Consider the following 25,494-nt stretch of genomic DNA (forward strand, 5'->3'; position numbering starts at 1 on the left):
GTCTCTCAAAGTGAAATGTCAAAACACAAAATGAAACAAAAATAGCAAATGTATTTATTTGTGAACTGATGTTTCTGTTTCTGTTTCAGGTTGGTTTAAGGCGCCGTAGTTATCACGTATTGTCTGGTTCAGTACTGTCGGTATGGGCGCGCGTGGAACATGTTCTCAGCTCACGATCTTCTCTCAACAAGATGCAAGTTATCAGGCTCAAGACAACCGAAGGACTCAAGATTGTCGGTGAGTATATTATTTTATTTATAATTTTATACATTTAAAAAACTTACCTTAAATCTTTTTACCTTGTGTCCACCAATCATTTCTGGTCAAATTCAGTCAAATTTCAGTCAAATTCGGGAATCTGAAAATTCATTAAACCAAACAGGCAAGGTTTGTCATTGTTCAAATTATAGAGACTTCTGTATTTAGAGTTGTAGTTCGTAAACTTGTTCATCTCAATTTCTTACAGGAACCCTCATACCCAAAAACTGTGTTGACCCCCTGAGGGAAGCGCTCTCATCCGACGCGGAGAAAGTCGACGAGGAGTCGTTCGAAGTGACCGACCTGAAGTGAGCCTCCGAGTCCCCTCACTCGGCCCCAGCTCTCCCCATCCCGATGGGCGCATTCTTCACTAAAGAATGTAGAAAAGTTCCTCCTAATAATAGTGCTTTTTTATATTGCCGGAGCGATGACTAGTTTTCCCATTAAAATTAGACGGTATGACTGCAGTACAATTCTTTCAAATTGGAAAAAATCTTACGGATTTATTTACAAAGTGACATATCGAACTCTGATATTTTTATAATATTATGTAAAAGTATCATAAACTTTTGTTTATTTGAGATTTTCTTTTTGATTACGTGTCAAAATTTATACCTCTGAAAGTGAAATAAGATCATTCCGCTCTTATTTTGACAATCTCGGATGGAGAAATTCCTCATTTTAGAAATGAAGATTTTTGATTACATGCGTGTGCGTGATACGCATTGTGTAAGAATTCCAATGTGAATTTCTTACAATCCTGTGACCTGATCGCTATAGTGGAATATTCTCTCTCGACCGTTAATGTTCTTACGAATGCTTAATTTAAATAACTGTGTTTTTTACTACATGTAGTTTATAAGCAAATAACACCCAGCCTACACAATGAATAATTTATGTTTAAGTTTATCTTATTTGTGTGTAAATAATTTAGATTATTTTATATTCAAAATATTGTTTGATAGTTTTAAAATCGCATCTCATGAAAATCAATATCAATTTATTTATGCTTAACTTTGAGCCTAGTGATATTGTCTATTATTTTAATTAGATTAATGAAAAAATATTCGGCCTACTTTAATACGGAAAGTAAGTTTTAGATATGCGGAACTCGGCATGCACAAAAGGACATGATAATTACATCATTAAATCAGCGAAAAATGCCCAAACCACTCGATAGTAAAAATTCATAAATAGATCTTGTAAATCTGTATTTTGTCTGTTTTGTATATGTACATTTGTGCACTCATTTTTTATTTATTTATTTGAACGCTTAATATGATACATAATGTAAATATATTGTTTTCAAAGAATCAGAAAAGTCATTAATCCTCGAAACTTTTTAAAATTACTATAATTTTTTTAAAATAGCTTTTTGCTTATTCGCGCAAAATGCGTGTCCCGGTGTATGTACCAACAGTAAATCGAATCATGTTCTGAATTATTATTAAAGACGGTAGTGTTAATTACCGACATTTATTAAAGTTTTAAATATTTTTATAATCGTGGCCACACTTCTGAGGGTTTTCAAATTAAAATGAAGTTTTTTTTGCACATTTGTTACATGTAAACAAGGGTAAACAAATGACAGTCAAATGCGGACATGGTGCTAAGATTAAATGAACACATACTGCCACTGTAGAATTCTATCTGAAATATGAAAATGGCAGGCGCCGTGGCACAGTTGGTTAGGTGGCCAACCGTGAAACACGCGTTTGATACACGCCAGTTGCAAGAAAATAATCCAAGAGAGATTTTAACTCAACCGGTCTGGGTCAGAGGTAATGCAGAACTATAACAAGTGCCGCTCAGAATGACGGTGCCATTTCGAAATTTTGACATTTAGGTATGTAATAATATATACCTAAACATCAACACTTTTAGTTTGCGACATTTCGCGTTGGCGCTAATATCGGTCGAAACAAAAAGCCGTGGGAGATTCAAAACTTTCATTTAAAGTTTTTTACGCCTTTTCATTAATCATTAGCAATAATTAAAAATCAGTTTTAAGTAATATTTTAAATTTAATTGACTTTTTTTTGAATTGTTACTTTTACCACTTTTTTTAAAACATTACTACTGATTAAACCACAAGTTTTTATTATGAAAGAATTTAAGCTTCTCTATCCATTAATGATGTTGCATTTTGAAAATACAGAAATATAACTTTTGGTAATTGATTGTGCAAACACATGAAATCTAATAAAAAAAATTAGTCAACTTTTTTTAAAATCGAATTTACCACTTTGAACAACGAACTTTTGAAGTCAAATTAAAATCGTCCTAACACAAATCATTAATGGTGAAGAGGCTTTTAATAATAAATTACATGTATGTTCCTTTTCGCTACGGATATAAATCTGATATAAACGAGACAAAATAAAAAAGACACTATTCAGGTAGAACATGCTTTTTTAATCATGTAGTTTATATATAGATTATTAAAAATAAAAATAAACACTAACGAGCGAGCTGTCATGGCATCTTTTGTTGTTGTTTGTCCAAGCACAATACAAAATAATATCATGTTAAGGTGACAATAATTTATAAAACTATATTTTAACTTGAAAACAACACATATTTTAGTAGAAATACAGTATATTTTAGTTTTTAAAAAGACTCATTATTTTTTTAGCAAAATGTCCACACTTATAGAAGTTCACTATCAAAATTAAGTCCTTTTTTTTAGCGCACACTCAAAATTTCTCGCTTAGATGTGTTAGATTTTTAGACATTTCAATGGCAAAACTCACGCAAAATGATGAAAATTTGACACAATTGTTTGGTCGTTGTTCTAGAAACAAAAAGAAGGTGCCATGACAGTTCTAATCTGAAAATTCTGGCTACAGCAGCGCCAATTTGAAATAATTATGGGAATTATTCCCCCCACTCCTCTAGGGAGTAGAGAGAGGAGTGGGGAGTAAACCACCTGGGTATATCGAGTGGCAGAGGTGTGGTCTGGGTATTATGGTGAATTTTTATAACTTTGTACCTTCAATATCCTCTCTTTCACCTGCTGACAAGCCTCCAAAATAGTCTTAGCAGTGTATTCCTCGAAAAATAATTATTTCTTAAGCACGGCGTATTGATATTAATTATGTCCTATTTGCTGTTGAACATATAAAATATACTATGCATCTCTGTGGCTAATAAAAAATAACAGTTGTATTGTTTTCTGCATTTTTATGTTCAGTTTGGTTTTAAAACTGTCTGGTTCAAGTCGCAACATGGTATCGAAAAATGAAAATATTATAAATTTTATAATTTTGACCGAAAGTATGTGTCGACTATTTTGGCTGTGTGATAAAAGTTTATTGGCTGTTTATAATTTTAATTTAAGCATTAGATTTAACATTACATGTGTCAGTAATTGAAGAAAATAATGAAATAAATAATTTTAAAAAAATTACTGAATTTACATCGTCGAGTTGGTTATTATTTTAAAGAATTTCACTATTATTTCTACTAATCAATTTAATGGAATCAAATGGTTCTTTGAACAGTAGATTTTATACTTTTCTAAATGTCATTTGTTCAAAAATGAAAGAAGGAAGGTTATTGTATTTTTAAATCATAAAACTTAATCTTATTGGCAGAATATGCATACTTTACTCTGTATTTATGACGTTGGGTCAAATAATATTACTTGTCCGATTCACTTAAATATTGAGTGTTTGAGATCTCTTGTATCATGTTTGTCATCTTTAGCTTTAAAATTATTTTTATTTCAGCATATAAAACTATTTTCTATGACTCATAGCATTCTATTATCTCGAACAATTACAGCAGAAAATACTGTTCCTGGGGGGCGATTACAATTGCAAGGTACGGAAGCCATACCTTCACTATGACGGTATAGTTTAAGATCATTTCTCCTTGGCAATTACAAAGATACACTATTGACTCGGTATCCTCGAGTTTTGAGGTAAATATATTCATGGCCATCGAGTTCACCTGTGCCCCACGGTACACTTATCTACACACTTAAAGTGACAAAAATCATGTTTATGTGAGTGTTTTTGCTTTAATAGCAATTTAAAAAAAAAATCATTTTGAGGTGGATACTTCTTATCACAGAAACCTACCTAAAATACGAAAGAGGAATAAGTAAACTTAAATTTGACATTGAGTAAGGTTTTTGCAGTTAAGACAGCAGTGACAGTGCCGCCTAGCGGTTAAGATTTTAAAATTTGAAGTAGTTACAGCGCACGCATCAGATAACGTTTGAGATTTACATAATGTGCATACATTGTCAAGTGCAATGGCAACACTTCCGAAGAAATGTGGCCCTATGAAAAATAAATACATATAACCATTTAGTTCTTATTCATCGATATCTATATCTTCCCGAAAACACGTATCGACATAAGTGCGTCAGTCACTGCTTTTAATGTGTATGTTCTTTTTGAGTGGTCCCGTGTAGGTTAAATTCTTTCCGACGTTTCTACAGCCGTATCGAACATACATGTCAGTAGAGCCGGCTTTGTAATACCGAAGTAGACAGGGATAGTAGAAAAGTTAGTATACTGTCTCGATACATAGCAATGAAGGTAGCGTTTGTAATCGCCCCCGGCATCTGTACCAAGAGCCTGCTAGTTTTGAAAATAATATATTTGAACTGCACATAGAGTAGTAAAAAGAGATGTCGTGCATATTATAATAAATTGTCAAAAACAGTTATTACTAAAATTTCCTCGGTGTACAAAAAACCTATGTTTTAAATTCAAGTGTTGAAATTTATTTTCAATTTTTAGTTTTTGAAGTTTATATATATTCAAATTTATTCTTACAGTCTGCCAGTGTCTTACATGGTCCTCAGTGGCTCTTTTTAACTGTACTGAAGATGTGTAATTCATATCTCTTCAATTTGTTAGAAATTATATCTCTTAATGAATAAAAACAAAACCAAGCTTCGCAATAACAAACAAATTCAATTAAAATATTGCACAAATATATTATTTTCCCCATTTAAATCATTGTTGAAATATTCACTTAGCTTGTAATTCAATTAGTTTTTTTAAGAAGTTATTTAAATATTTAAAAAAAAACAAATATAAAAATATTTATTTATGTCCAATTTTGTGTTTTATTCTTAAATTACAATATTATAATTTATATTAAAAACATTCTGTATACTTTAAAATTTACCTTTGCCTGACTGCAAGATGTAATCTGCAAATTATAAAATTTACAATTTTCCCATCGGAATAAAAAACAAAATGTGTTTAGTAAAATTGCGGGTTATGATATTTTGCAGTTAGGGGAACGTTATATTGAGATTGCATAAAGAAAGAAAATGCTGGTTACAATAAAGTATGAGTGTGCAGTACAGTGTTCTCCGAAACACAATATTAATTTGGAAGTTTTCTTTAATAACAAGAAAGTATATTCTGAACTCCGGCATTTCTTTTACTTAGTTTTACTTGCAAACTATTACAGGAGCAGGACTGTATAATACAATCATATCGGCAGCAAACTCTGGCTTTATGATCTCTATATTATGTATGTTAAAATCTTATGTTTAGAAATCAGAATTGATCGTATTTTTGTATTACGCAGTCAGTCGAGGGTATAATGAATACTTTGTATAATATGAGCATAACGTGTTGCAATGTAACAAAATCTATAAAATGTATGCACCAAAAAATAAGAACTTGTACACTACACTTTGATTGCTTGATATAATTTTTTTTTAAATATGAACTGAGCATCTGTAAATACCGTGTCTTGAAATAAATCGTAATTCCTTAACATAATGAAACTTTGTCTTTTCATTAATTTCCTAATTTTGGAAGTCGTTAAAAAAGGTTTAAGTAAGATTTTAATAATGCAGTTGCTGTGTGAATCGAGCCATATTTTTTCCCGTGTCGGTGGTGAGTATTTGACTATCATGCCTAAGGGTCCGGCTTCATTTCATCGCTGACAGGAAATATGTTATTTATAAGTGATACGTATTTTGCTACAATATTTCATTGACGATAAATTGCGACTGTTTTTATGTTGACTTCGGGGTCCCAATTACAATGGGAAGTTAACAGAGCTATCTTCGACTGTCTATAAAGAAAAACCGATATTTGTGTAAAAATTAGTATATTTGCATGAACATTTTAGTATCTTCGTTGGTAACCAATAATTGAACATGTTTAGAAGAAACAATTGTATGCATATTCTGCTTTTCATAGAGAAAACTAAATCTTAGTAGATAAAATTGAAGATGAATGTGTTACTTTATATTGTGATCGGGGTCCAAATATTATAAGCAACAATTCGTTAGCGAGTGCAGTGCCATATGCATAATTTGTGCGGTTGATAGACGAAAGGAAATAATTATTTGACTAAAAATACCTGTATTTATTGTCATAAATCTCGGGGGTGAAGCCATTGAAAAAGATGAAGAAGAATACAAAAAAGTAGGTAAGTACTTCAAAATATTTTTTCAGTCTATGGCTTGCCACGCAAATAGTAAACAAATGTGTTCTTTCCCGTTGTTTATGGTAAAATGGTTTAATGACAGGAAAAGGTCTAGCCTGTCAAATTTCGTAAAATAATAATATTGTTATTAGTGCAATAGGTATGATGTTGTGTTTTGGTGGAAAAATGTAACAGACCAAATGCAAACTTTGAAACGTGTTTTGCAATTTCTATCTAAATAAGGCATGTATTGATTATTTTTCTACATTATCTATTTATATAACGCACATTTACCTTTTAACCAGTTTAGTTAAGTCGATATATTTTTTTAGGTATTCGCTATGCCTGAACATTTAGAACTTCAACATCTCGTCGAGCTTTCTACGGGAAGTGGCGATGAAGCCTCTCCCAATCTATATGAAAACAGAAGACCTTTACTTAAAAGATGTCCATTTTTGGGCCTCATGCTTGCCACACTTTCGTCTTTATTTTTCTCTCTCTGTTCTGTTATCGTAAAAGGTTTGGTAAATGTAGATCCTATGGAGTTGGCGGCTTTCCGGTTCGTGGGGGTACTTCTACCCGCTATACCAGTTGTAATATGGAAAGGAGAACCCATATTTCCCGAGGGGAGGAGAATTATGCTAATGGTTCGTTCCTTCGTCGGGACCAGCGGCCTTATGTTAAGTTTTTACGCTTTCCGGAATATGCCATTGGCTGATGCTTCGGTGATAGTATTTTCAGTTCCCGTATTTGTTTCGATATTCGCAAGAATATTTCTAAAAGAGCCCTGCGGAATATTCAACGTTATTTCTATAATTTTGACTTTAATCGGCGTTATACTGATTACCCGTCCCGCTTTTATTTTTGGCAGCGTGGCCAAGAGTTTACTTAACATAGAAGAGGGCAGTTCGAATCCGTGGGGGGCGGCTGCGGCTTTTGGGTCCACACTGTTCGGGGCGAATGTTTATATTCTTCTCCGCGCCCTAAAAGGCCTGCACTTCTCCGTTATAATGACCAACTTCGGATGCCTGGCGCTCGTGCAGACGGTGTTTGTGAGTTGGCTGATCGGCGCTCTGTGCATACCGGCGTGTGGGTTGGACAGACTGCTGGTCGTGTGTTTGGCTCTCTTTAGTTTCAGTGGGCAGATTCTCCTCACCATGTCGCTGCAGTTAGAGCAGGCCGGACCGATAGCCATAGCTCGTTCTGCGGACATTGTGTTCGCTTTCATTTGGCAAATAATGTTTTTCGATGAGGTTCCCAACAAGTATTCTGTACTGGGAGCCATTCTGGTTTTATCTTCGGTACTTCTGGTCGGATTGCGTAAATGGGCACTGTCTTTACCGGATGATTCTACCACTAAAGCATCTCTCGGTGTTTTGGCTAGATAAAATAATTGTATAATTCATTCCCAAGTCATTTTGAGGTTCACCAATTCATCCATATTGTAAGCGTTTTATAAATTTTTAAACTGTAATATTAGTGAAAGCATCTTCGAATACTGTCCATTTACATTATTAGGTTTACCTTGAACAATTAAATCGTAACCTAGTCACATTTATACCACATTGAATCACATCCATATACCATTATAGTATTATTCACGGATGCTCATTTTGCGACAATGTATTTTAATTCAACATCGAATGCTTCGTTAAAGTTTACGTTATTTCTAATGAATGCTGAGACTAGTCATTTTTGTGATATGAGAATTTTTTCATATGAAGCACTTATTAATCGGTATAACCGATTTGATAGAATTAGTGTTTGGTCATAATATCCTTTGTATTCTCACATTTCGATATAAGAATGTTTTGTTAAGATTTTACATTTTAGTAAAATTTTTACTGTTGTTAAATTTTGCGTAGTTCAAATATTTATACATGTATTATGAAACATCTTTTGTGTTTTATATATTACATAATATTAAGAGATTGTGATGAAAGTTTTCTAGTCATTAAATATTTATTTTAATTTGCCGTGTGATAATATATTGTTGCCATTAATGATCTCGCATATTTATATCATTGTGTACTTGTTTATTGTTAAGTGAATATGAAATAAACACATTATCAATATTATGGACTTTTATGTTACAACTGTTGATCATATTTTTCATAATTATCAATTTCATAAGTCTTAACTCGTCATTCAATGAAAATTGGTGGAAGTGGAGGTTTTACGAGTTTGATAATTAAACAAGTATTTGTTAAATCCGGAGTTTTTCTAACTATTTGAGACCATATGTATGTTTAAACGAACATTAACTTTGCAATTTAATTTTTCCCCTAATAAATCAAATAATAAAGTCAGGCTTTTATTTTCTAATTCCTGGCAATCTTGTCTAACGGATCTATTTTTGTCCCCTAGGTTGAAATCCGTAACTCCACCTAAAATGGCATTCACATTTGAGTTTGATTCGGTTATTATTCGCATTATTTAAGGTCAAATAATAACTGGCCTGTAACCTAATATACTTTTGGTTTATGGATTTTTTATAAATGTTTTCATTATAATTATTATTTTTAATTTAATAAAATGGATTTCAGCAAATGGTATTTATTTCTCATATTAATAAAAAAACACCCTTTAAAACCTAATGTATTTTCAAACACTTGGGTTTTAATTAGTTTCTGAACGGGGTGTGGTACCGTGGTAGTATCGCTGACTCACAGGTTCGAGGTTCTAACCCCATTCAAGCACAACTCGATTCCTGTTTTCTAACGTAGTTATTTACAAATTGAAAATGGCAACAAAATTGTCTATCATGAAACCACAAATGTTTCTTATTTCAAGTGATGTCATTACGTGATACAGGTTTTAAAATTAAGAATAGGAATTTAGTAATAATAAAAACAGGGCTATAAACTTAAATCTTTAATGATCACATAATGTATAAACATGACATGTATCGATACATTTCTCATCTTCTTGCCTCTCGTCCGTTTACTCCATCATAACTCAGCATAATATTCTCAACATTATCCTTTCTTAAAAACGATATCTGAAATATCACAAAACAGAAAGTGATAATTAATCTATACCTTAGAAATGTAAATTACTTTGCATTAAACTACATTTACATGGTAATTATAAAATATAGCCTTAAGATTAGAGGAAAACATGCTTGTTTATAATCGGATTTTACTGTGACAAAAAACATATTTATTTATTTAATCCTTAAGATTACCAGAATCACTATAATATGAACAATATTGTTCTTTTTTAAAGAGAAATGATGTTGAAATAAATGAATTCATCAAAAATAAGCTACACAAATTAAATCAAAATAATATTAATGTTTTTTAAATAACAAACTACAGCTCTACAATTATTTTTTGTACGCCGCGTATGAGAATTGTTAGGGGTCACAACCGGTGTTTTAATTGTTAAAAAATATGTTGCGAGGTATTCAAATGAGAAAGATCCATTTAAAATTTCCACAAAACAGTCGTAAATATTTGTGTGTTCTCACAATACATTCTTTGTAGTTTAAAAACTAAACTTCAATATAATTTTACTTTCAAAATAGGCATGAAATTTTTCCCTGTAACCTTATTTTATAAAAAATTCTTACGCATACATATAAAATAATACTGCAGTTTTCGTATACGGATCTGCAGGTTTGTCAATGCTTTGGTTAAGACATTTATCACAGAGCTCTATTTCTGTATCATTCAGAGACCACTTAGTCCATATCCAACGCTTTCCAAGCAGACGTCTGCGGACAAAAGAAAAGATTCATATTCAAATATGGAAAGATAGTTTATTTTGTTAAGATATCATAATTTTAAACTCAACGTTAAAGAAAATATTAGATGAATGGAAGAATCCATGATGCGTCGACTCCAAATTGACATGTTATTTGGGAAAACAATGATATTATATTATGTAATATCATAAAAATGAATTGAATTGAAACTAATAAACACAAACATTTCCTGAGCAATAAGGTTGATGGTTGGAATAAGTTGCCACAAGAGCTGGTCTCAATAACTTAAAAAATGGGCTAGATTTGTTTTGGAAAAGTTAAAATATGCCAACAACTTATTTTCACTAAAACAGATTTAAGCATGTCAGTTTTAAGCTGCTCTTCTGAAATAGTAATAATTTAGAGAGTAAGAATTTTTAGTTTGGAAATATTATAATGCACATACATTAGGAAGGGGGTGAAACGTTCATTATGAGGTTCATAAATTGTCTTAAAGAAAATAACAATATTAGTCAGAACAAGTAAATGTTTATTACCTTAAAAGGATGCGACAACAGCGGGAATTCTGATTTGTTGCAGTCAGAATTGGCGACTCCATTCTGTCCATTTGTGGCTTCCACTTCAATATATTCCAAGCAGGATTTTACGTCTTGTATGATCAAATTCAATTAGTTTTTATGAATCAGTAAAAGTCACAAGTAAAATACACATACAATGCAAATATTCAATGTAAATTAATTAAGAAATGGTTTCTTTAGAAGGGACCAAATAAATGAATACATTCATTACAAATGAAGGATTATAACAAAATTATTCTAGGAAAAATAAACAAAAGGTTTGGTTTTGTTAAAGAGAGCTCGATCTAGTAAATAAGAGTGAGACACTCGTTTTAATTTAATGTAAATAACATAATTTTATAATATATTACATTAACAATAAAAATATATTTAAAGTCAATTTGTATTTCTTTTTATTGCTATGAATTCACTCACACCAAGCACCATTAACATAGGTGCATATTAGATGGAACATTATGTTGTTATTGTACTTTATTTCATGAGTTAAATTAAGTGCTTTAATCGCTTAGCTGTAAATGTAATAAATTCATCAAAATTTACATTAAATTTAATATCTTGGGAGTCAAAAAAGTTAGTATTCAAATAAATATAAAAGAAAAATGTCGTAGAATCAACTATCTAATAATCTAATAGCTTCATAAAAAAAGAAATGTTATAATTTAGCAAATTGTGGAAAACAAAGGCACCACAATGCCCGTGTATTATTTTATAATTGACCCTAAATTTGTCTTATTTTATTTACGTCTACTCCGACTTCTCAAAATTACTAAAAGTAGGCCTCGAAACATTAGTGAATCTTATCGATAAAGGGGGGTAAACCATATTAAGCGGATTGAAAAAATGTATGTTACACATCATCGTAGATTAGGTAGTGCTTGGCATGGGCTCCCTTAGGAAGGGATGTTGCAGGGTCTGGTTGAGGGTGGCCCTCTTGGTGGTGTCCAAAGCCAACATCCTCTCCAGGAGTTGTTTGAGCTGGGTGGCCTTGCGAGCGTGCGCCGGCGGAACACTTCCTCGCCCGGTCAGCTCCGCGCCGAGGTCGCGGCTCACTACCACACTCGAGATAACCACTACTTTTTCCTAAAATTATTAAGTATTAATTACTTTATATCCTGTGGATTCAAACTCAGCAAGGACTTGATTGAGTATCCACCGAATGGAAACGAGTAGAGTTTTTGGGTTGTTACGAAGTGCCATTGACGTATAATATGGCATAACAATGAAGTAAAACGGTACTAATACAATAATAAAGGCAGTTGATAATATTTTAAAACTCAACTCGAAATGTAATTTGTAATGCAATTGGTATGTAGTTTATGTATCATTAAAACTAAATATTTATGATTGGTAGGGCAATTACTTTTCTAAAAAAAAAATACATGCGAGAAAAATATATTATGCTGGTGTGGGATATAGTAAAGAGAATTATTGATCACTAACTATTATGTTCTTTAGGACTTCCAGTTTTTTATTTATGGTACTTGTAAAGAGTTAAGTTGAGGTGAATATAATGCACACGATATTTACCTCTGGATGAAATGTTAACATTTTCCTTAATATCAGCACCATGAGGATACAAGGCAGCCGAGTACTGAAAAATTATAGTCATTCTTCCTGCTACTAACTAATACACATTTCTTTAAGTCCTGCATTCTAACTGGTAAAAGATTTGATAAATACAAACATTGTAGACGACATTACTTTTCCAGTAGGTACTCCACTACTTTTATGTAGCTGTGGACTGTTTTATAACATGTTACTCGTATTCAATAACACATAGGTTGATGAGAAATGAATTGAAACTATTTTCCAGTATTTCAAAAATTGTCGTAAGATTTATATGTATTTGTTCAAACTTAAAATTAACATACATGGACCATAAGACGCACCCCAATTTTTGGTTGAATTTTCGGAGCAAAAAATTGCATCTTACGATCCGAAAAACGCAGTAATAACGAAAGACAAATTAGTTTTTTTACTGTAGAGATGATGTAGAGATGTCTGGCTAATGGAATCTAAGAGTAGGTTAATTTAGTAAGTTAGTTTGTGTAAGTATGCGTAGCTTGAAATGCACACATTAGTATGCCGTAAAGTGCTATGAGACTGCCTGGCCAGTAACTTGAAATCTCAAACAACCACCAGGCAAACCAGAGAAAAACGTGGACCAACGCACAGGCAGTCAACACCACAGAACTCTTACGATCTCTGTTGGTTGCGCACGCACATTTAAATTCCCTTTCCTGTGGCTAAACTTATTTAACAAAACTGTCTAACTATTTAATTCTAAGTTCAATATATTAGTACATTCAATATTTAAACATTAGATTTAATAGACTTAAATATTTGATTATGTTAGTGATATCTTTTGTTCATATAAACGCGCAACCTCACTTCCCACGTAACAATCAACTAAAACACATGGTAAGTGGATAATTCAATTATTTACACGTAAAGAACTATAAAAACAGTGCCTTTAAGGTAATATATACATACTATAAATGCATCTAAAAAAATAAATTGATTTGAGCCAAATGTGCTATTAAAGCATGTACACAATATGTACTTTATTTTATTGATTTTTAAAAAAAAAATCAGTAACATATGGGTGCCTTTTATCACTGCTATGATGTATGCATGATATTGTTATGTCCAGCCAAAAGTTATTGAGATTGCACATTATTGGAGATGTACTATATCATTGTTCTGGAAATTAATTTCGCAAGATATTTAAACATTTTTTTGTAAATCCAAAATGGCAAATTAAACATATTTCTATGACAACATTTTCTGAGACAGTAGTAAAAAAGTTAAATAAAAAAAAAACTGCCCTTCAAAGTAGTAATAATCACTGCTTCATATACATATACACATTTTGAAGCGCATTTGAACGCAAGAGCTTGCTTCTTTTTTGGTACTGAATGTTTATTTTCTTCAAAAGTGTTTTTTATACATAGGAATTATATTTTTATATTATTTCCTTTAAAATTAACCTTAGACTATAAATAAAAAATAAATATAAAAATGTGACTCACCCTCTCTGTGACCTTGTCTACCTCGTGATAGAGGAAATTGCAATTCTGATCAAAGTGCTGGTCCCTAAATTGGCTCTTCCTTATCAACTTATTGGGCATCTTGCCCTTGACGTCCATGAAGTACTTGAGCATCTGGTTGTTGGACTGGCCGCTGAACAGGATCTTGCCGGTGGAGATCTCGTATATAGTGCAGGCGGCAGACCACATGTCTATACCGTGGTCGTACGGGATACCGAGGATGATCTCGGGCGCACGGTAGAAGCGCGACACGAGGTACGGCGTCAAGTCCTGGTCGTTTACGTTTATGGAGGACCCGAAATCGCACAGTTTCAGGTTTACTTTACTCTCGTTCACCAGAATGTTGTCAGGCTTTATGTCTGTATCATTCAAAATCAATTTGTTTATAATCATAATAACCTAATATCCAATACCTCGACGACACCCCCAACTAATAAAGTAAGAACTGTGAAAATTTTAAATTTTATTTAAACCAATGTTTCTGATTTAATTTTCATATTTTAAACACGAGAAAATAGAACAATACCAATCGAATGTGAATATGGTAAAATAAAAATACTCAGTTATTATCGTATATTCTCTGAACTTTCTTTAAGTAACATGAAAGATGTCGATATCTGAAAATATACGGTTGAGTAAAGACATTGCTCTTCCTACTGGCATTACCATCAGCAGGCTGGTTCTGTAAGCAGGAAGATAAAACAGCTTAAGCCGCCGATGTCAAAGGTAGTCATTAGGAACATACAGAAAAATAATCTCCATTACACCTACACGTCGATCGTAATACCACGTGATACGTATCAAGCAAAAAAAAATACATAAGCAAGTATGCATTTCTTCTTTATATTATTTATCATATCTGAAATTCTACCAAAAATTATGATGTTTTATTATCTAAATAAAGAGTCAGCAAAGAAACAATAATGATATTTAAATGGCATAAAAAAAGTAGATTGTAACTTTTACATGATGCCCGTGAAAACATTAAAATGCCTTGACAATTTTTCAGTTCTTACCTTGAAAGTTGGTGCTGCCGATGTTATGTCGTAATACTATAATGATACTAAAATGTAACAAATTACATATCATTGGATCAATGTCGAAACAACAAATATGCAAAAACATAAATGTGAAATATTTTGGTTAAAAGATTAAAACTGGGTCCTGATTGCAATCGCTAGTTTCATCGGTGGGTACAGAAATGCTGTTCTTAACTTTTATACTACCTCTATCTACCGAACCGTCATAAAGGCTTTTATTGCGATTACAGGACTGTCTTATAACACTGCGAAAGTTGACATACAGTGTTGCTAGTGAAGCAAAAAGTCATATTTATTTAGAGGATATAAAAACCATGTTTCGCTTGTAAATAGTAAAGTTCCTAATCATTTTATTATTTATTGAAAATAACAAATTCTTGTAAGAAGAAAACTTAGTGATCCATTAAGTCACCCCTAAAAGCGCCTGGCCACTTTACTTCGAAAAAATAAATAATTACTGTAGTTTATTGGCTAAGTACAATAATGTACATAATATATTTAAATTAATTCAAATTTATTTAACCCCATAAAAAAAAAATATTTAAAAAAGTTCAATCATACATTATGGTACATTCATCATCATCATTCTCTTTCCGTATCTAATGGTGCATAGGGCACTGCATCGGTATACCAATCGCAGCGTACCTTGATAATTTTTGTTATATGAAGGTAAGAAGATCAGTCTTACGCTTCAGGTGCCAGTCCAGGGATTATGAAATATAAAATAAAATATATAATATTTCATGCCACCCATGTCGGGAATCAAACCCGAGGCCTCTTGCATGGTACACAAATGCGCTGACCACCACAAAATTATGTTACATAACTGTAAGATTTTAAGTCGGCCCACCTTAAGAATTATTCTCTACTATGAGCAACCTTGCTTTTGCGAGCACTGTCTCTCACATCAGACATGTTAGGAGTCACTCTATGATTAGCCTACTGACAATACAAAGCTACTTACATTCTTGTGAAATAAACTGTGAAAGAGCTTACACTTTAACCTTTCCCTTACTGTTAAACATCGGCGCATTACGGTGCTGTGTAGTCACTACGCATGCAAAAAATGAGAGATTTTAAATCGTAAAAGTGTAATATTCATCAATTATTTATAGTTGAAGTCAAAAGTGATGATATTTTTAATCTAATTGCTAAAAACATTAATTCATGCTCTCAATGCGCGCAAAAGAATCGCCCCCAACGAAAGCTGGGGAACTACTAACGCAGCTAACGGGCGTCTGGGAGAAGTACAAAAAAATTTGCTGTTCGGGCATGTGACGTATACAAAATGTCTCTCTCGCTCCCAAATATACCCGTATTATCAAGAGTGAGACGTAAAGAGTGTGCGAGACAATTATATATTAGGATTACTTTTTTACTACGAACGCAACATGCGACACATTGGTAAACTTTTTATTATATCGATAATATCTCAGATTTTTGATAAAACGCTTTTTATGTTCCCAATAAGCATGAATTATTTAATAAAAAAAACATTTTTACCGATATGTAAATGTATAACGAAGGAATACCGTAAAATCTCTAGTGTACTGGCTACACATCACCGGGAAGGGAGAGTTAAAGAACTCCGACACTTAAGGGTAAAAATATTACTAAAACAAATTATAATATCGAAACTGAACTTTTGAAATTATGTTTTGGAATAAGATTACTATAAGTTATCCTTCTGAATTTGGGAAATGTCTATAGATGTCGCCAAAACCAGTGCTCGTTTTTGGTAGTTTTCAAGAGTCCTGTATCTCGATATGCGCTGTTTTCATGAAAAAATTAAAATTCTATAGATAGGTCGTATCATAAGTACTGCAAGTAAATATTCACCTGCGTGCAAAATGCCGGTCTTCTTCATCAGCTTGAGGGCGAGCAGCAGCTGCTGCGCATAACTCTGCACGGCCTTGATGTGCAGCCCGCAGCCGCCGCCGTACTTCTTGAGCACCTCGCGCAAGTTCATGGACAGCGGCTCCAGCACCAGGCACAGGTGCTGGCGGTGGAAGAACTGTCGCCGCAGACGGACGCAGTGCATGCGGTCCTCGGGGTCCGCGTCGTTCAGCACCCGAAGAGTCTCCAGCTCGCGCAGGCCCGTCTTGTGCCTGGATCGGAAAAATTACAGATAAACTATATTTTCAGACTTACAGTAAATCAAGTAACAGTGCGACATTAATTTGGGTACCAGGACACTCAAACATCGACAGTAACGAGGCAGCTGACGAATTGGCAAGGCTGGGAGCTAAGACAGCCCCGATATGCCCTGAGCCCTACTATGGATTGTCCAAATGTCCTCCTCGTAACGAACTTAGGTCATGGGCCAGGAAGCAGAGAGTAATGCTCTGGTGAATAGTACCTGGTCAGCACCATGCGAAGGAACTAAAAATATTTTGATAGGTTTCTAAATGACAAAATAATAAACTTACATGACTTCATTGTTACGGATAATTTTTATGGCCACATCTTGATTAGATCTGGCTTGATCTCGAGCACGTATTACATTGGAAAACACTCCTTGTCCTGTGTAGCCGTATACAATGTATCTTGTGTCTAGTACCTCACCGATGCGTACTCTGTAAACATGGTAAGACGTTCATAATAAAGGTTAGGATAATTTAAGTAGCGTTGTTTTGCTGGAGTTCTATTCCTTATTTACAGTTGAAGTGATGATTGCAGGAGGTTTTTTTTATAAATGGGATTAAATAACTAAAACAATGTATATTTTAATCTTCTCTTTTTAAATGACAAATATTCATAAGATTAATTTTTGGTTGAAGTCAAAGCCGATTGTTTGGCTCATATTATAAATCTAAACGGAAAATCAAAAACATTCTAATCCTACAGAATACGGCAATTAAGATAATTTTCAAAGCCGCAGAATATGCATAAATGTAAAAAATGGCTTTCTCAGAGAAAAACAACAAATAAAATATAATGTTGCAATTTGCATTTGTAAAATTATTTGAAGGTTAAATTAAATAGAAATTTAACAAACAACGGCATACATATTAAAACCAGAAATAAAAAAAAGAAAAGACTACCAAAATGAGAAAAACAGAGACTGAAAATTCACTGTCTAAAGGCTCAAAATTGCACAATGAGTTACACGAATAAATAAAATAAAATTTAAAAATTTTCAAACTATAAAGAATAAATTAATTTAGTTTAAAGCTGAAGGATTAATCATACTAGGCTAGGAGTAAATTGGTAGTCGTAAAAAAATTATATTGAGGTTAAATCTGTTTAATAATTTATAGATTTTAAAAGAAATACTAGCATTTAAAACCACACAAATTGTGTGCCTATTTTTCTTAAATTCTGCGTTGAATTATACCTTCAATAATCGTTTTAAAAAAACAAAACAGCTAAAATATTTAAGTTCATACATTTTCTCACAGAAATATAAACAAATTTTAAGAAAACTATTTTGGCAGAAAGTTTTAATTTCTACAGCATGTTTTAGCAAAATATTAACGCTCATGTTGGTCATCGAATGGCGTACTGTAGAAAATAAATATTTACAACCAAAACTTTCTACTTAAAAAAAATATATAAATACATAATTCCATTTTAGGAACTTTTTATGTAATATTTTTATTTTTACTTTTTTAGAATTAAATTATTTTTCCCCTCTCCTCCTGCATTCATTAGTGTGAAATCTGTAATTGGTCTTACTTTTTAAAATTGTTCTTTTGTACCTTGTTTTATATAAAGACTATGATTTCATTAATAAATAAATTAATAAATAAAAAAGGGTATGAACTAAAATATTTTAAATGTTTTATTTTTTTAAAACAGTTATTATAGTTTAACCCAAAATTTAAGAAAAAAATAGCACAAAATTTGTGTGGTTGTATTTCTTTTTAAATACCTGAATTTAAGTTCTTTTTTCCACAACTTTCTTGTCCAATCTATTTATAAATTATATTTAATAAAATTTTGCTACAATGTTTATTTTTTTATGAGTACCAATGCACTTAAGTTTACTCTAAATTTCAAAAGGCAGTAATTATATTTCAATTACAATTACATAAATCTTTTAAGTAAATTTTTTAAAAACTTAACATAAAACACAGTTTTATTTATCTAAGGTTTACTTATTATATTTTTTTGATTGTGCGATTTTGAAACGCGTTTTAAAATGGCCAACTGGTATGATTTCGATACTTTTTATCAGACTACGGCCTTAAAGGAAAGAAAGAACTTGGCTAATGAGTGAGGGTTAAGATTTTTCGTGTCTCTAGCTAGGACCTTTTTAAAATAATAAAATTTACCTGTAATACCCTTCAGCATCATCCCAGTTATCTGTAAGGGCGGGATTTTCCGATTGGTTCTTTTTAGAATCAGCAACTACGCCACTCGCAGGTGACTGTAAAGAAAATCATATTTTAAGTGGGAAAATTAGGGCTCATTAAAACTAGTTTTAATTAATGACAGCAAGTCAATAATTAAGTACACATACATTTTGATCCTCTTTATCCTTTCTCACACATAATTATTGCAGCATATATCGATTGATTCCTAAACAAAGACTAGGTGATGAGTTTTACACCCTATATGCTAGCTCAAAGAATATGAAATAGTGTTGTGAATTAAAATCTTAGCTCGAAGAGTATGAAATAGTAATGTGAATTAAAACCATTTAATTACTCGTAAATATTTTGTGTCAAACTAGACTTGCGGCTTAGTTTGATAGTCTAATAACAAATAAAAAGGCATTGAACTTCCCTTTCCGCACCCGTGGTAAATGGTGGACTGCATTGGTAAACCAAATGCTGCGTATCTTGATAATCTTTTACATGAAGATAAGGTAATCAGTCGTATGCTTCACATCCAGAATAATGAAATATTGTAGTTTAAACAACCCTCGAAATAAATATTTCAAATTTACCCTGCCAGGAATAGAACCCGGAACCTCAAGAATGGTAGGCAAACGCACCAACCACTACACATAGAGGTGAACTTAACTCCACTCGATTACCTTATTCAGGATTTTTACCGAAGTGCAGTTAATGAGTCAAAAACACTCGTCCAGGGTTTTGGTTATATTTCACACACAAAACTGTATTCTTCATCCACGGGACAGAGTTCAGAGTTTTTAATACTTACATCATAATTTTCATCAAAGTTATCCTGTTCGGCAAACATATCCATATCATTCGGTTTGGTGGGTTCTTTCTTTGGGGCCTTTGAGGTAGGGACCTCTTTACTATTTGCGGGGTCGGGTATTGTTTTGGTTGGCAGCACGGGAGTAAGATCGCCATCGGGTTGCTTGCTACTGGGCGCTTCTGGCAACAGTTCCGCATTTTTCATGGAGCGAGGTGGTGTGGTAGATTCGTCGTCGATTTGAATGGAGGGTGAGCTCTTTTCTTTATCAGGTTGGGTGCCACTGTCATCACTCGGTCCTCCCAAACGCTGAAATTTATAATGATGAGTGAGGTCACTCAATTAGTATTGTGGTGTCACCTGTTTTGCGGGGATACCGCACATTTTGTAGGTACACCATTTGTTGTGTGTGTTACATACACGCGCAGAAACGTTTAGTCGATTTTATTGAACTCGATACAATAGTTCAATCAAAATCTCTTATCTATATCTAGCGCGTATTCCCACTGCATACACTTCAGAAAGTTGCTAAACAAAATATCAGTAATAAAGAAATACAAAGACAGTACTTCCATGAATATATACATGCAAACAAATTATAATCTAACTAAATTTTAAAATTAATAAAATTACACAAAAACTAGATTTACAAATATACGCTATAATTGTTACAATAAAAGTTCTGTAACGAGGATCGTGGATCCCGATGAGTCGGGAAGAGATTTGAAGAAAAGAGAGAGCGGGACCAGTGCGTAGGCCTGTATATAGTTTGGTTTACGTCAATGGTCTTCAGGGCTAGCAACTTTGCGGGTCCCTTGTCTCTGGTCAGTACCTGCTCTGAGGCACCACAGTATCAATATTAAAATGTTTGATGACCATTTTTTTTAGTTCATTTATTTAGGTGTAATAGTTAATTACATCTAGTTATAAACACAAGTTTTGAAACATAATTTTTATTTTTGCTTTATTAAGTTACACAAAATTAGATTAGAATTATTTGCAATTTCTCCAAGTTTAGAATTTGCCATTATGATTATCAATAATCATTTTAAAAATACTGGACAGTATTCAAATCCCTTTATCAAATGGCTACAAGTACCTATTGGACTTCTATATTAGGGAAAATACATGTCAAAAAAATCTACTCTTAGGTCAGCATTTGATTCAGGAAGAGGAAACATGTCGAACTTCGGCGTTGCCCAAACACTATGTTCGGAGAAGTGCTTTTGCCGTAGCCGGTCCCTCTGTCTGGAACCATTTGCTTTCACTCTTGCGAATTATTGACAGTCCTAGTCAGTTCAGATCAACTGAAATCTCACTTCTTTCGTTTTCCATACCGTCAAATTTAAAAACATAAAGTTTAATGTGCAGTGTTAGCTTAGTTAGAATGTAAGAATAGAATTGTAGTGCCTTGAGGGGATTTTTCATGAAAATAGTGCTGTATGAATCAGCCAAATAAGGGTGCCATAATAGGAATCGCTCCACCCAACATCAGGAGAAATGTAACAGCGGACACCGAGAGACACAAACAGATCCATGACCCTAGACACCCCCTTCATATGACCATCGAATGCCTTCTCAGAGACTGGGATCGAGGAGTTTACTCAAAGTCACAGCTGACTTGGAAACCTATGCAGAAAAAAGGAGTGAGGATCTGTGGAGAGGGGAACTCGGCGATAGGCCGAAGCACAAACACGGCCCACGGTTTGGACATCCGTATATGGAAAGTTCTCAACAAACTAAGGGTAACTAGATGCAAATATAATCAACAGAGGTGAGGTTTTCTCAAGGGAGATGACACGAGCCGCGATTGTGGAGAGGTGCCGGATAATCCCTGTCTGCTGCGGTGCCCACACATGCGGCTACCTTGTGGAGAGGCTAATTTGAGGATGGCCACTGACAAGGCGATATCTATATATCGCTGCACATTGGAGTGGCAAGGTCTGAAGTCCGGACCTGATAAGTAAGTATTATTAAGGGTGCTTTATAATAATTTGTGAACGTTCTACAAACCTTTAGAAGCTGTTCCCTCTGTTTTCTCCTTCTCTCAATAATTTGCTCTTCAGTTTCTTCATCGTCAGTATCATATGTTATATCTATTTCATTATCGCTGGAACTTTCTGCATATGGTTTGATACCCTCACTCAAGGAATCCTTAAAAAATAAAAAGATTTTAAGTAAACATAACTGCATACATCGAAAGAGATTCAATCTAAATCCACGCAAGCATTTTCTGAGCAAAAGGGTTGTTGATGGTTGGAATAAGCTGCCACAGGAGCTGATCTCAATCTGTAGTCTTAACGGGTTGAAAAATGGCCCAATTTGTTTCGGAAAAGGTTAAAATAGATTAAAGCATATCAGTTTTAAGCTACTTTAAATATTATAATAATATAACATATTTGCCTACTTAAAGCGCTACAATTAAAAAATTCCCTTCTTTTTTATCTGACTCATCTAAACATATTCCCTTTCCTATTAAAATGCAGATCCATTTTAACTCTTATAAATTTCCTATCCTTTGACTATTATAAGATTATCATTATGTAACTGTATCATATCAACGGAAAATAGTCTTTAAGAAATAATTATCAAGACTGGAAAGAAATAATTATCAAGAATAATTATCATTACTGTTTTCCAAAAAGAGAATCTTCAAATAATATTTGTAATCTGCAAGTTTGTTTTGTACAAAAATACCGCAACTGAGTTAAGATACAAAATAAAGCTTATATATTTGTATGACGGAATAAGCTTGAATAATTGGCTAGATTCTTCATTCACTGGGAACGGGTTGGCGCTGGGCGTGCTTTATCAATATTTGTATTTATTTTTGGAGGAACATATAAATGGTGGCGGTGCTTGACAATAAATGATAGTTATTTTATTTATTCTTTCATAAATTCAATTACTATAAAACATCATTATCGATAGTTAAATACGATGGTAAGCTGGGCATAATCGCTTATATGGACGATTCGCCCCTGATGGTTACCCGTTACACCAGTAACATTTTTTTTTAAATTTGTAAACAAAAGATTTGAACCGGGTCGAAAGCTCGTGGCTAGTGTTGTGGACTCACGGATATAGGTCCAGGTTCGAACCCCACTCTACCACAATTTGGTTCTTATTTCCTAATAGTGAGTTATTTACGACTCGTTGAAAATGGCCCCCAATATTTAAATACTTGGGTAAACCATAAGAAAGCAAACATTCATATTTTATCAAATATACATATTCCCTTTCCGCACCTAATGGTGTATAGGACATTACATTGGTATACCAACTACAGCTTATCATGACCATTTTTGTTACATGAAGGTAAGATGATCACTCTTTCGCTTCAGGTGCCAATCCGCATCGCAGTCAGAGCGTTTGCCTGCCATGCAAAAGGTCTCGAGTTCGATTCCCGGCATGGTTGGCATGAAATATATGTATATTTTACTATAAAATTATTAAAAATCAGAAGAAAAAAAAACTATTTACATACCTTGTACTGATCAGAATCTTTCTTTCCTTGTCGATAACTTCTAGAACTATAACTTTTGCTATTTCTATCTAGATTATTTCCGTGTCTATTAGATCTATCCCTGGATGATTCTCTACGCCTATCGTTGTCTCTGTTATTTCTACTTTGGGAATGTCTATTATCTCGCTCTCTCTCTATCCTTCGCTCTCTGGACCTACGCCTATCTCTGTCTCTGGCCCGTTCCCTCTCTCTCTCCTTTTCCCGTTCCCGCTCTTGCTCTCTCTGCCGCTTTCTCTCTAGTTCCCTCTTTTCGCGCTGTTCCTTTTCTCGCTCCATGAGCCGCTTCTCTCTTTCGACTTGTTTTCTCCGGTCCTCCCTATCCAAAACAGAGCGCAGGTCCTCATTTTCTCTTTTTGATTTTTTGGAGGAGAGCCTGGACTTGTCGTCTTCGCTGGATTTCCGGATGGATTGTCGACTGGATTCGTGGTGTTTCCGTTTTGAATCTCGGCGGTCAGTGCTCCCGTGAGAGAGTTGGCGTTTTTGTTTTTTTGATTCGTCATTGCTGAAGTCATCTAGCATTATTACGTCTGGGGAGCTTTTGACGGAGTCGACATTAATAGGCGGGGTGGTGGCGTCATCGCTAGATTCTGATAAGTAAGCTCCTAAATGGGCCTGTAGAAGTTCTTTTTGTTTCATTAACTCGTCGAGATTCATTTCGTCATCTAATATAGTAACATCCGGACTGGGGCAGTCTTCTTGCGCCGGCTCGCTTTCTGACTCTGAGGAAACAACTTCCAGAGTGTGAGTGGACATTGTCCTCCTGCTTTTCTCTTCTGCAAGGGGTGTGATGTGGACTTGCCTCGTGTATGTTTGCATCTTGGGTTCTGAATTATTGCATTTAATAAGAAGTGTTCCTGATTCAGCCTGCACGTCCCTCTCTCTGGGTTGCGACACTTTGACCGATTCCGGGGAGGAGGATCTTGAACTACTTTCCTTTTTCTTATGTTTGTGTTTCTTGTGCTTTTTTGCCTTTTCCGTATGATCGGATTTGGTAGAGTGCTTCTTATGTTTGTGTCGTTTTTTCTTTTTGTCTCCATTTTCGTACAAAACTTCTGGCATTTTGCGGATTATTTGATAATTATTCTGAAACAACCGAGCATTCTCAATTATTATAATGATTTGATTTAAAAACGTACAAGTTGACAAAACGATTGATTTTTGATTACACTCGCGGGTAAGATGCCTGTTCAGAAAAATATCACTAATGTGATATTAGATTGCGAAAATGTTTAATGAATGCATAAATAATCCGAGAAAAAGATATATTAATAAGTGGTCGTATACTTACGTTTTCAAGGAATTAATCACTCAAAAGTTAACCTCCAAAAAACACAACAAACGTTTTTAGTTTTTATTCTAACAAATAAACAGAGATAAAACCAGGTGAAATAACTTTGACTTATGTGAATACGCAATAATTTATCAATTAAATATATCTGACAAATCGTATATTCCTGGTTTTTATGTTCGTTTATATTTTGCCATAGAATCCATAGAATTATATGACAAATGCAGCCAAGATAGGAACTACTCGGATCAAAATAAAATATTCAAATCTTTTAAAAAAGAATGTATTGAGTAACTTGCACTGATTAATTTTTAAGAGTTTTTATTTTTAACAAACGATTGCTAAAACAAATCTATAAATCTGATAAATAATAAAAAATTGTATCTTGACAAGCGGTGTCAAGATGGCGTCCATACGTCACAATTGTGTTGAGACTGTTTAGACAAGCGTTATATATTGTTTTTTCTGGCGACTGCTTGAAATAAAAAGAGAAAGATATAATCAACTGTTGTCCAATTTAATGTT

The 25,494-nt window shown here is 33.5% G+C and overlaps 3 protein-coding genes across 6 annotated transcripts in view; 2 read left to right on the top strand and 1 right to left on the bottom strand.

The window, feature by feature from the left end:
• The window catches only part of sno (Protein strawberry notch), a 41,750-nt gene extending 41,039 nt beyond the window's left edge, over window positions 1-711 (top strand). For all 3 annotated transcript variants that reach the window (XM_088228984.1, XM_088228985.1, XM_088228986.1), the window contains 2 exons: window positions 90-237; window positions 467-711. In XM_088228984.1, the coding sequence (XP_088085110.1) occupies window positions 90-237; window positions 467-570 (252 nt within the window). In that variant the 3' untranslated portion in view covers window positions 571-711. The remainder of the gene's footprint in view (window positions 1-89; window positions 238-466) is intronic.
• Window positions 712-6,739: 6,028 nt separating this feature from the next.
• Window positions 6,740-8,742, top strand: LOC148280052 (solute carrier family 35 member G1). Its single transcript, XM_088228993.1, has 2 exons — window positions 6,740-6,912; window positions 7,002-8,742. The coding sequence occupies exon 2, from the start codon at window positions 7,011-7,013 to the stop codon at window positions 8,055-8,057; it is 1,047 nt and encodes a 348-aa protein (XP_088085119.1). The 5' UTR covers window positions 6,740-6,912; window positions 7,002-7,010; the 3' UTR covers window positions 8,058-8,742.
• Window positions 8,743-9,530: 788 nt separating this feature from the next.
• Prp4k (Pre-mRNA processing factor 4 kinase) lies at window positions 9,531-25,458 on the bottom strand. 2 transcript variants are annotated; one of them, XR_015822719.1, is made up of 12 exons: window positions 24,970-25,458; window positions 23,643-24,764; window positions 22,169-22,309; window positions 20,159-20,464; window positions 19,324-19,418; window positions 17,476-17,622; window positions 16,886-17,154; window positions 13,989-14,365; window positions 11,808-12,036; window positions 10,915-11,027; window positions 10,250-10,387; window positions 9,531-9,670 (listed from the first exon to the last, which is right to left on the bottom strand). XR_015822719.1 is itself a non-coding variant. In XM_088228992.1 (9 exons), the coding sequence occupies exons 2-9, from the start codon at window positions 24,738-24,740 to the stop codon at window positions 11,821-11,823; spliced, it is 2,649 nt and encodes an 882-aa protein (XP_088085118.1). In that variant the 5' UTR covers window positions 24,741-24,764; window positions 24,970-25,458; the 3' UTR covers window positions 11,342-11,820. The 2 variants fall into 2 exon arrangements, 1 of the variants encoding a protein (XP_088085118.1); XM_088228992.1 differs by lacking the exons at window positions 9,531-9,670; window positions 10,250-10,387; window positions 10,915-11,027 and having other exon boundaries at window positions 11,342-12,036.
• Between the last annotated feature and the right edge of the window lie 36 nt (window positions 25,459-25,494).

The sequence above is a fragment of the Micrasema longulum genome, unplaced genomic scaffold (assembly GCF_059751315.1).
Source record: "Micrasema longulum isolate JH-2025_06_02 unplaced genomic scaffold, ASM5975131v1 h1tg000624l, whole genome shotgun sequence".
Lineage (NCBI taxonomy): Eukaryota > Metazoa > Arthropoda > Insecta > Trichoptera > Brachycentridae > Micrasema > Micrasema longulum.